The 11,762-nt window shown below is 50.1% G+C and overlaps 1 protein-coding gene across 2 annotated transcripts in view; it reads right to left on the bottom strand.

Annotated features, from left to right (window-relative positions):
• Positions 1 to 2,529: 2,529 nt before the first annotated feature.
• Positions 2,530 to 11,762, bottom strand: part of meis1a (Meis homeobox 1 a) — a gene marked incomplete at its 3' end in the record, with an annotated part of 25,224 nt that continues 15,991 nt past the window's right edge. Inside the window, exons 8-11 of one of the 2 annotated variants that reach the window (XM_084441052.1) lie at positions 9,922 to 9,998; positions 4,871 to 4,956; positions 3,232 to 3,321; positions 2,530 to 2,588 (exon numbers count right to left, since the gene is read on the bottom strand). In XM_084441052.1, coding sequence (XP_084297178.1) covers positions 2,530 to 2,588; positions 3,232 to 3,321; positions 4,871 to 4,956; positions 9,922 to 9,998 — 312 coding nt within the window. The remainder of the gene's footprint in view (positions 2,589 to 3,231; positions 3,322 to 4,870; positions 4,957 to 9,921; positions 9,999 to 11,762) is intronic. The other variant, XM_084441053.1, reaches the window with a different exon arrangement.

Here is an 11,762-nt window from a genome sequence, read left to right as displayed (position 1 = left end):
CAGGCTGTATCTTGTAGTTCTGCCAGGAAACAATGGACAGAAGGCGACAATGGTTAAGGAGAAAATAACACTTCATACGAGGTATTTAGTGTTACTGTAAAACATAAGAAGAAATAGACTAAACAGAAATCCTAGACCAGTGTCCTTACAACCTTCTTAGGAGAATCTCTGGGCCCTTGTTAAAGCGTAGGAATAACACAGAGGTTCGACAGGTCCTACATGTACCGTAAACTCTACTGTAACTATAAACCCTGTACTGTAACGCTGTGATGTGGTCTTTCTAGCGCGTGTCGCGCCGCACTTCAGAGACACCTCCAGCGAGATGACACACACTGCCGGTACTGGGCGCCCCCTCATCCCGACCTTCCCCGACCTTTCACCGGATCGCGTTCGCCGGGGAAGCGGAGCGGAGGGGGGGGCGAGAGAGCGCCCGAGCGAGGGGCCGGCAGCGCGCCTGACCCGTCCCGTTTCACAGACACCAGGGGACCCAATCAACAGGCGCTACTTCCCGCAGGAGAGCAGAGGCTAAACACCCCTGAAGCCTTATTTTCTCTTTCTCTCCCCCCCCTCCCCTCCTCTCCTCTCCTCTCTTTTTTTTTTTTACGTCCCTTTACAAGCCCTCCCCTCAGAAGACGGCAACGCTGACCCCAGCCGGCGAGGTCAGCAAGCCTCGGACCAATAATTGGGGGAGAGCCTCTGTTAAACAAAGGCCTCCAGTGGTGTTAGGCCAACGTGCTGGGGTCATCGCAGGAAGTTCACCAAAGCAAACCCGAAGGGGCTTCTGGGTAAAGAACGACTGGGGGGGGTGACAAAGGGGGGAAAAACAATAATCTGGTAAACTTCATTAATAATTACCCCTGCGATCGCCGCGGATCGCTATTGTCTTGAGGCGGGAGGGGGAAAAAATGACGAATTTTTCATCCAGCCCTGACTAATTTTGCGGAAGGAGAAGAAAAGGCAGAAAGATGAAACGGTTGTTTCCGTGCGACGGAGGGCTTCCGCACGGCTCGCCGCCTCCGATCCCAACTGACAGGTGTATTGTTTCCCAAGACCCATAAGCTCGATAATCGCGAGGGGGAAGAAAGCACAACGCTGCTTCTGAAGGGTCTTTAATTGACTTTGGTAGGAGGCAGGGGCAATGTTGCCAAGTGAGTGACTGTGCTCGCAAAAAAACAGCTCGGTGTAAGTCCAGAGTCTTGGGACCCTTCACCCCCCAACCCCCCACCCCCCTCCGCGCCCAATAAAAGTCTGCTTAATCTCCCCTACCGGAACATTCGCCCGCCTTAATGAAAATGGCTTACGAAGTAACTGGACCCCGTAATCAAATAACGGGGCAGACCGTTTTATGTCTTTCGGTAATGATCAATTCATTCAATGGGACGTAAAAGAATATCGTGCATCTCTCATGATTAATTGACCTTTGGACGTGAGGGGGATTTACCTTAATTAGTGACGCTAGGCTGAGATAGAGTTAACAGTGAGAGAGACACTCTGTGCCCCCCAAACAGCACCAACACTCCATAGGTAGCATCACACCATTGCTACAATGCTTCACTCAGTTCCTAATTATCTTTCTGTCCCCGGGATTTACGATGTCACCTCCTCATGTGTGTTAGCGGCTCGTGCCAGATGGGCTTTCCCTAGGTCTGTGGTGCACTATGGACTTTGTAGTTCAGAGTGTACTGTAGTTCAAACTTTGCCTTTGTACATTTTCATTTCAAATGGTATTTGTGAATTCCAATTGGTGTTCACAATCGGTGTTCACAATTGTGATATTTGTGAACACCAATTCCGACACAATTTATGTCATTGCCTAACAAAATCTCTCCCTCTTTCTCAGTGACCCTTGACCCTAGACTGAGGAGGCTAGTGTTACCCACAGGCATTGATGCAGTACTGCCCTGTACAGTGGTTGCTTGCTGACATGAGCGTGTGAGAGCTGTAGGGGCCGGCCTACAGTAACAGGCCTCTATTTTTGTCCCGATAAATCAATTGGTCACCCCCCGGTAGTGAAGGCATATTTAATTTGGACAAAGTCAATTAGCTCTCGAAAGCCTTCTCATCACGGCATAATGTGCCAATATGCCGCACTAATACATTCCACGCTCAGAAGTGTGCTCGGAAATGGACAATCAGACGAAAGGGTCATCGTGGCCTCTGGAGACACGGTGGGAGGCAGTAGTCTGTCTTCACTGGCCGAGAGTTTGGATTATCTTCAGATTTTATCTTGGGTTATTATTCCCGATTTTATCTCGTGCGCACATCACACCGACTGAATCCAACGCCCTAACGGGTGTGTCAGTCAGCTAAATACACTTCTGGAGCGCGTATTCTCCCAAACTAACATACTACATGCAGATACCGATAGTTGCGACGTCGATATGGAGGGAGTGTTGTGAGTAAACAAACTAACACTGTCTATTGCTGATCTAGCATGATCATACTGTAGGAGACTGAGGAGGCGGAGCCTGCGCGGGCATACTTACGGCGCCTCCCCCTCAGCTGTGCGTCGCGACCTCCGGCGGAGGGTCACATGTAGTGCCACTGTCCCTCCACGCCCATCCCCATGCCCATCCCCGCCATGGGGCCTTCGAGGAAGAAGAAGAGAGAAAGAACACATGACAAATCCAATGACACGTCCAGGACTGGGGTGATACCTAACACTGGTCACAGTCTTTTGTGGGTCAATGTATTCGTTTTGCAGATGAAACCTAGCCAGGGGGGTGTGTGCGTGTGAATGTGGCCGGGCAGCGCGTGTGACCCGGGCCTATCATTTGCATATGAGCAGATAGGTAGAGGCTCTGTCTAGACGGAGGCTAATCAGCGAGGGACGGATCTGGGTCAGGACAGGACGGAGAGGCAGTGAGACTGAACACACCTGTAATTGTGTCATGGTTGTGGGTGGGTGGGGGGGCAGACAGCTATAACTGCATGGGGAGTCTGGAGTGTACTGTGTGTGTGTGTGTGTGTGTGTGTGTGTGTGTGTGTGTGTGCGCGCACGTGTCGATATCTGTGTGTGTGTGTGTGTATGTGTGTATGTGTCGATATCTTTGTATGTGTGCGTGTGTGTGTGCATGTGTCGATATCTGTGTGTGTGCATATATGTGTGTGTGTGTGTGTGTGTCTGTGTGCATGTTTCGATATCTGTGTGTGTGTGTGTGAGTGTGTGTGTGTGCGTGTGTGTGTGTGTGTGTGTGTGCGCGTGCGTTGGGTCTAGAGATAGGGTCTTACCAGGTGGTCTGATTCCCATGTGTGTCTGTCCGTCCATGACGAAGCTTCCCATTGGCTGACCATCTGGGGTGTACGGCCCTCCTTGGCTCACTGGAAGCCCAGTGGTCAGAAACAGAAGGAAATGCTAATTAGGGTCTTACATGAATTTTAATTACCGGGCCCAGTCCAATTCCAGCTCTGCTTAGGGGGTAATCCCACTATTGTCTATCAATTATCAGATTATCAGGAAGGTCATTTCTTCATCAATTGGATTAATCATCAACTAATTGCTTTGTATGAACAAGCAGAGATGAATACCAATTTGACCTCATATCGTAGAACATCTTCCTGTTCAGATGTAGTAAGTCGCTGGTTTAAGTTGTAGAAACTCAAGTGTACTTCAGCCTTGAAGTGATTTACGAATTATAAAACCTGTGACTTGTTGAACACGCGATCAAGGGCAGCACTGGATCGCGACTACAGCTTGAGATTAACGAGGAACAGCCGCTATTCCGACAGGTAAATTCACCCCTGCGTCACCGACGACCAATTAGCAGCCCGGGGAAGAAGTGGCCGCGGTGTGGTTGGACGCAGACGCTCAATTCCGCCCCCTGTCTCCCCCGTATCGTAAAAAGGCGGCCGTCGCCCTCAGGTAGAGCCTGTTTCTGGTTACTTGAGCCGGAGCAACAGTTCAAGCCTCCTCGGCCGTCTTTGAACTTAACAGAGTCCCCCCCTAATGCAACCCTAACCCCTAACCCCCATCACAGGCCATAAATATTACTGCAGCTCCACAACAAGGCATGCATCAGGGGACTGGTCTGTTAGCAGTGAGAATGAAGGGAGGGTGAAACAGAGAGAGAGAGAGAGAGAGGGATGTGTGGGGGGAGAGAGCGCGAGGAAAAGACAGATGGAGAGATAAATAATAAAGGGAGAAAGAGCTAGACAGAGGCGGGAGGAGGGGAGTGAGGAAGGAGGGAGGAAGAGAGAGGAAAACCAAGCAGGAAGAAGAAGAAGAACCCGCGTTCACCCACATGTCTCGTCATCTTCCCTCCAATTAGTTATTCGGCTCTGTTAATACGCCTTCCACGCAAAAGTCAATCCAGTGTGATTTGTAAGAGAGCTGGGGGGGGCAGCGACGCGGGTCACATTTTAGCCTCAGTTTCACTCTAACTCCTATTTTGTTCTAATCCAAGGTTAAAACTTTCAATGGACTGGCCAGTCAAAGCGATTAGCGTCATTGTTTCGGCTAATCCCCCGGGTCTTAGCGGCCATTCACTCCTGGAGTTAAGTCCGTCCGTTCAGTTAAACACATTGAGGACCAAAGGCGGCTAAGCTAGCTAGAGGTAGCAGCAGAGTCACAGCCGTTAGAGGGAGGTGGCCCTGGTTCACTTTAAATATGTTCAGGCTAGATCATCTAAATTGCTAAATTGAACATACATACAGTAACAGTCAAAAATTTGGACACACCTTCTCATTCAATTGAATGAGAAGGTGTCCAAAAAGGTGTGTCCAAACATTTGACTGGCACTATATATATATATATATATATATATAATATATATATACTGTATATATATATATATATATATATGTTGTTGTTTTTTTCCAAAGAGAAAAAGTCTTTCTCTGTTCTTCCTCTGACTTCAAACAAATCTGACACCCACTTTAGTTAGATGGGACGACTTGCCTGCTCTGTTGGACTGGTCGATCATGGGTTGAACTATCCTCCGTCTTGCATTGATGAACCTGAAAGGGAAGGGAGGGAGGGAGGGAGGGAGGGAGGAAGGGATGGTTGGGGGAGAGGAGGGGAGGGAGGGAGGGATGGTTGGGGGAGAGGAGGGGAGGGTGGCAGAGGAAGAGAGAAGACAGTGACACGTTATAAATGAGGCCTGCCGAGCGACATATGATTTCAATGTTCTGTTTTTGGAGCCACGGAGAGAAAAAACATTCATTCATTTTGGCGTTGTGAGAAAAAAGAAATACACTGGCTGTCAGCGACGGCGGCCTGACGTTGTCCAGACGTCTCCTCCACACTCTACTCCGGGAACGTGGAAACCTCAACTTCCTTTCAACCCACGGCTTTTGTAGAAAAAAAATCGTCCCGGACAGTAAGTGTGTGAGTCTTACCACACCAAACACCTGGATTATCTATGAGTTCACAGGAACACGACACTCCCTGTGGAAAATTAGTTTTAATATCTACCAGTCGAGTACAAAGTTAATTTAGTGTGGCTACTCAAAAAAGTGTCTTTTCTTTACCCTATATTTAATTTCCAGACCAACTCTGCGCTGTTTTTTTTCCATGTAAAAAAAACAACACCAAGCACTGTAAGCCTCTCAATAAAGTACTTAAAACCTCTCAATAAAGTACTAATATAGTTTTACTGGGTATGTAATACAGTAGGAGACATAACAGGAAAAAACATACTCAGGTTGTTTGCAGAGAGTTGTTGTACATCCATACTCGTCCTCCCTGTATACGTGCGCTCTTGAGACCCATCATCCTGGTATGCATGACCTTTCACCCGCCCGACCCCGTGACCCCGTGCCCTCGGCAGAGGAGCACTCTGCTCTTGCTCAGCCCAAAGCCTGCTCTGAAACCGGCCGGTCGACCCCTCCTGACCTGGGGGAGTGAAAGCTCAGTGGTTCCCACTTGATTTATGTCCTCCTGCTTTCTACCCCTGGTGGGGCGGTTCCATTTCATCTTTTCGGGAAGAAAAAAAAAAAAAAAAGGGGGAGAAAAAAAAGGGGAGGTACGGGTTTCCTTTTCAGGAAACAAAAGCCATGCCGCTCTTTTCAGGCCTGAAAAAAGGCAGAGGAGGGGGCCGGGGGGGGGGGGTAATACCGGGGGAGAAGTAGAAGGTCCTTAGAGAGGATAGATAGAGAGAGAAAGGGGGAGCGCTAACGGAGTTGGCAGACAGGGTCTACCACGGGGCGCGTGCCGCGTTTGCACGCCCGACGCCGGACAATATTTCGGGTGCTAGAAGCGCAAGTTAAAAAAAAAGAAGCAAACTACCATCCTATCAATAAAGTTTCGGGAGGACGACCCCCGAGTCTTAAAAGGACACAGTGCCTCTGCGAGGGCTCAAATCCTTGACGATGCTGTGACGAATCGCAGCGGTTGCTGGGGGTGCCAGTTATGCCGGGGGTCTCTCGGGGGGGAGAGAGAGAGAGAGAGAGAGAGAGAGAGAGAAAGAAAGAGGGGCGAGAGTGAGAGAGCGAGCGCCGGGGCGTTCTGTTGTGAGAGCCGGGCGCCACACACCCCCGGCTCCGCCTGTTAAGCAGCCAATGAAAGGGGGAACAGAGAGCCATGCGGCGCGCCGAAGCTGCGCCCTCCATTAGGGAGTTAAAAGTTCACCCCTGCGCGACCCCTTCGCGCCATGGGACTGCTTTTATGGCCCTCCGCTTCCCAGCGCACCGCGAGGACGGCTGTGCCCCTCTCTCCGCTCCCCACAATACGGGCCTATTCTTCAACAGCTAGACGTATCATAAAATTTTTCTTTTCTTTTTTTAAACGCTTTCTGAAAACATTGTTTTTCACAGGAAAACAGTTGGGGTGTTTTTTTTTATTTTTACGACGTCTTTGTCGAATATGAACCTGTGCCCCCCGGGCACCCGGGCGAGCGCTCCTGAACCCGCCGCGACCCCGCTCCGACCCGGCCGGACGTCGGGCCGACTGACAGGAAGAGGCGGGCGGGCGGGCGGGCCGCCCTCGCAACGAGCGCAAACGGAGCGGCGTTTCTTTCTTCGAAGGGACGCGGGAGCTGTGAAGCGCCCCTCCTGTGCGTCGCTCAGTTGCCCGTCCTGTGGCCGGGGGGGGGTGAGGGGGTTGGGGGGGGGGGGCATCTGGTCCGGGCGCACGGTGTGACACGCCTTTCGTGAGGCTTAAACAAACGAGCGCTCCCTCCGGTCCCAGCCCCGCCCCCCCGAACCCCCCCGCCCACCACCACCACCGCTCCCCCCGCTCGTAAAATGGCCTCTAAACTCCGCCTCTTCGGGTGTCATTCTCAGGTCAGCTCGACCCCCCCCCCCCTCCCCCTGCAACCATCTCCAAAACCCCCGTCCCTGGGTGTGTTTAAATAAACCAGTCCAGCTGTTTGCCGTGAAAACGCCATTCACACCAACACCCACCCCCACACTCACACACACACACACACACATTCTCACACACACTTACTCCCTACACTCACTCACTCACTCACACACACACACACACACACATTCTCACACACACTTACTCCCTACACTCACACACACACACACACAAACACACACACACACTTACTCACTACACTGATACACACACACACACACACACACACATACACCCCCCCTCCTCTCTCTCTCACCTGTTCCAATCAACACATGGTCCTGTGCAGAAGCGAAGAGGCTCTAACGTTCTGCCAGCCTCTCTGCACTCACATCTACAAAAACTAGGCTAATGCCAAAATGTTGCTCAAGGAACTTGCTCTGTAAATGGAATAAGATAAGAATGTGTGTTTCAGTGAGTTACAAGGAAATTGGCTCCTCCATCAGATCTTGGCAGGGTCATGAAAACAGAGAGGATCTGCCGTGCCAAGCAGGTTCACACACTCCACAAGACTTTCTGCTATGTTTCAGCATAGACCGCTATTCCAAGAAGAGGTGTGTGTGTGTGTGTGTGTGTGTGTCTGTGTCTACATATGTCTGTTTGTGTATGTGTGTGTTTGTCTACATTTATATATATATATACTGTGTACAGTATGTACTGTGTATGTCTGTGTTTGTCTGTGTTTGTGTGTGTATGTGTACATTTATATATATACAGTATATGTCTGTGTTTGTATAGGTGTGTGTGTCTACATTTATATATATATATATAGTCTGTGTACAGTATGTACTGTGTGTGTGTGTGTGTGTGTGTGTGTGTGTGTGTGTCATCCAAAGGTTGGTGCTTTTAGCGAGAACCTATGCGGGGGTCCCCCACCGTTCTCCACGGCAGCGCGAGGCTCTGTTGTTGTTGAGCAGTGGGCGGCCATTACCTCATCACTGAAGCCCCCTGGCCCCGGGTGCCACCGCGCGCCAAACGCAGGGCGGTATTTCCATTAACCTAAACTGTGAAGTCCCGACCGTTACACACACACACATACACACATATATATATATATATATATAAACCAGACACACACATATACATTATGCAAATAGGGCCTCAAAGACATAGAGACACACAAACAGGGATGACGACACACACACACACACACACACATATACATAGGCGTGTTGTACAGTTGTAAAGCCAGACCAACGGAAATCATACCGTAAGCCAGAGACTATATGCTGTGGGTGTAGCCTGCTCCAAGTGCGATTGCTTCGTTCGCGGCCTGCTGGCTGAAGCCGCCTGTTTACTCATAATCCTCAGTATGAGGGGGAAATCGAAACTGCCCCTGGTTGCCGTAGTAACGGCAAAACAACATCGAACACAGAAGTGGGTCCACTAATGGCAACAGAAGCCAGACCCCAGAAATGAACTGATGTTTCACCAGCTCGCTCCCTAGTGTGGTACGTGTTTTTCGACGTAACCCAGCCGGTGAACCTCTTTGGCGTGACGAGGGGTCTGAACCTTTCAGCGCCTCGTTATACCTAGGCTTTAGCTCGGCAAGCTCAGACAGTCCGACGGGCACCGATCTCTGTTGGCTACATATGAGATGCATTTCATGGGTTTCCCGTAATCCTGTGTGGGTTTTCACAACACCCGCAACACGAGTCCCGAAAAGCAGAACAGCAACTCTGCAAACAACGCGATCCCAGTTCAATAAACCCCCCTCCATTCATCCTCTTCCAAGCTCTCTCCCCCTCTACCTCAACCCTTCTTCTTCTTCTTCTTCTTCTCGCACGCCCCTGGTTTCCTGCAGAACTGGAGTGGCGCCAGCACGCTAGGTTGAGCAGACGCCTCTCCGACGAGTCCCCCCCCCCCCACACCCCCCGTCTACACCGGGGCGGCGGGCGCCGTCCTTGAGGAAGGAGAAGCGCGCAACCGAGTGTGCCGGCGACCCCGCAGCGCTCTCTACCTGGCTCCGGCACCTGTCCCCTCGCCGCGTGGCCGATTAGCTCCATCCGGTAACGAGGCGAGCCCGGCGCGCCCCGCCAGTCATTACCGTGCTATTTCGGGAAGAGCGATTTCAAGCTGTATTTTTGTTTGATATTCCGATGGGTCTCTGATGGAAGCCTCCCCTAGGAGGCGAAAGACTGAGTGCACACATGCAACCTTTAATATTTTTGTGTAAAGTTTGTTTTTCTAAAATTGTATTTTCCTCTATGGATGGGCTTCGGGTTGTGTGGACATCTGTACTTGTGATGTCTTTTCCTTTGTTTCATCTCCAAACATTGCATAACTTAAGCTTTCATGACAACATCACAATCTCTAGTCTCACACTTTAGCAGATCCTTTTTTTCTATTTTCCAGAACAGAAGAATGCCAGAGTTTCCTTTGAATAAATATCCTAATAGAACACATCCCTAACCACTAGAAATATTCCACAGGTTTTCAACTCGTACCAATTAACCAGCCCAACCGACTGTAAGGGGGGAGGGTAGAAGGGGGGGGGAGGGTATTTTGAGTACAGCGTCCCCAGAGGAATTAATCATTCAAATCATTAGCCGTGGGTTGCCTAGGGGGCTAAACCATCGCTTGCATCTAAACACAACAACGGCACCGAGGAGACGACTCACCAGTTGTTGACTTGTAGGATAGTTAACCCCGTGTCCTGTGCCAACTGTTTCTTCTGCTCTTCTGAAGGGTAAGGATGCTGTTTCAAAGACGGGGGAAAAAAGAGAGAAAGAAAACATGAATACAAAAGAAATAACCCCGGCTGAGACGCAACAGCAACAAAAAAGCTTTTGTTGTTGTTGTTGCTGTCGGTGGTGCTAGCCTAAAAGCAGCTGCTAATTAGCGTTAAAGAACGGAGGTGTGTCTCCGACTCATTAGGGGAATATGAAATGGAGCATAATTAATGGTAAAGAAATGGCGAGCCAATTAGGGAGTTTAGCCGAGTGGAGAAACAGCTACATTAATTAGTGGTGCGCTACGCTACAGAGGCTCCTGATGGACCTCAGACAAGGCTGGTTCCCCGGCAGTAGGGGATACAGAGAAGGCCTGAGGCTGCACAACCAGTTCCCCGGAGCAAGTGTGTGTGTGTGTGTGTGTGTGTGTGTGTGTGTGTGTGTGTATGTGTGTGTGTGTGTGTGTGTGTGTGTGTGTGTCACACTGGAATAAGATGAGACACTAGGGATGAATCCAAATCCCACTTCGTCGACGCACGCCGCCTTAGTTTCTCCCTGTCTGTCCCCGACCCAAAAGGACCACAGGTGCTGGCAGCAGCCTGACACCCTCTCGGACTGGACTACTCGATAGCTAAGTCAAAATGAGTACTGCCCAGGCGTCTCAGGCCACAAGAAATACCAGCTACACAGTGTGAAGGAGCGGATTACATTACATAGGATTCACCAACATAACGGACAGCATCAGACTAGGGTTCATCTGTGACCAGTTCAAACCGCCCAAGGTGACAAAAAACCTCCCAGGGCCAATTCCACAGCGTAAGGCTGAGATGACTTGCCTGTCACCCCACTTGACAGAAATTAAATCTTTTTTTTCTGTGGCGACAGAAAGAAAGTCTTTCATGGGTTCTTTTTTTGTTGCCACCGAAACAATTTGGAGTGGCTGCCTTGCCCTGTTGTTTTCATGTGATCTGATTGTTGGTAATTGGCCTGAACTGAGTCTAATTCTCCACCCATAGTGATAATCACAGTGTCGCCTCATCACATTTTTTTTCTTCCTCTAGCAGCCAGTCTCCAATCTCCTGAGTGTAGTTTGGTTCCTGGATAACGTTGATAATTCTATCAAGTGGCAGACAGGAAAAATAACTGTTGGAAAGACACATTCCAGGGCTATGAACTCTCCGATCTTCAAAGGTGCGTTGGATCCTGTCACGACATAAACTGTTTTGATGACAGTCGTACGCGGGGAACTGCGCACGTCAAAGCAAAAAATAAAAGACCGCGGTGAACAACCTGGAACATTCCAAAGTAGGCCTATACAATATCCAGCTATTATGTACAAACTGCGTTTGAAGTCCACAGTGACAATTCATACGGCGACTACTTGGACACCGCAACATCTCATAACTTAAGAAAACGAAGAAGAAGACGAAAAACAAACACGCGGGAAGGGAGAGAGGAGGGACTCGGCCCTAGTTTCCACTCCGAGGCCTAATCCTGACCCACCCGCTCATTATAAATTATAATCCTGTTAGCGGGAACACTGGCTCGGACCGATCCTCGGTTCCCAGAGCAAAAATCCCCAGAGGAGGGATGGATAGCGGGCCGACCTCGAATCAGCCGGCGGGCTCGGACCAGGGCCACGGCACGGCGGTACGACGGCGGCCCCCGCGGACGAGGAGCCCAGATCGGGTTATACGTCGCTTCCCTGTAGTGATTGAGGCTGATTTAGTGGGGATGCAATAAAATACTGCCCATGGAAATCCATTTGTGAAGGCTCTGCCGCATAAAAA

The sequence above is a fragment of the Borostomias antarcticus genome, assembly GCF_949987555.1.
Source record: "Borostomias antarcticus genome assembly, chromosome: 7".
In the NCBI taxonomy this organism is placed as follows: domain Eukaryota; kingdom Metazoa; phylum Chordata; class Actinopteri; order Stomiiformes; family Stomiidae; genus Borostomias; species Borostomias antarcticus.
Note: the sequence above shows the minus strand (reverse complement) of the source record. Positions and strands in the feature narration are given on the sequence as shown.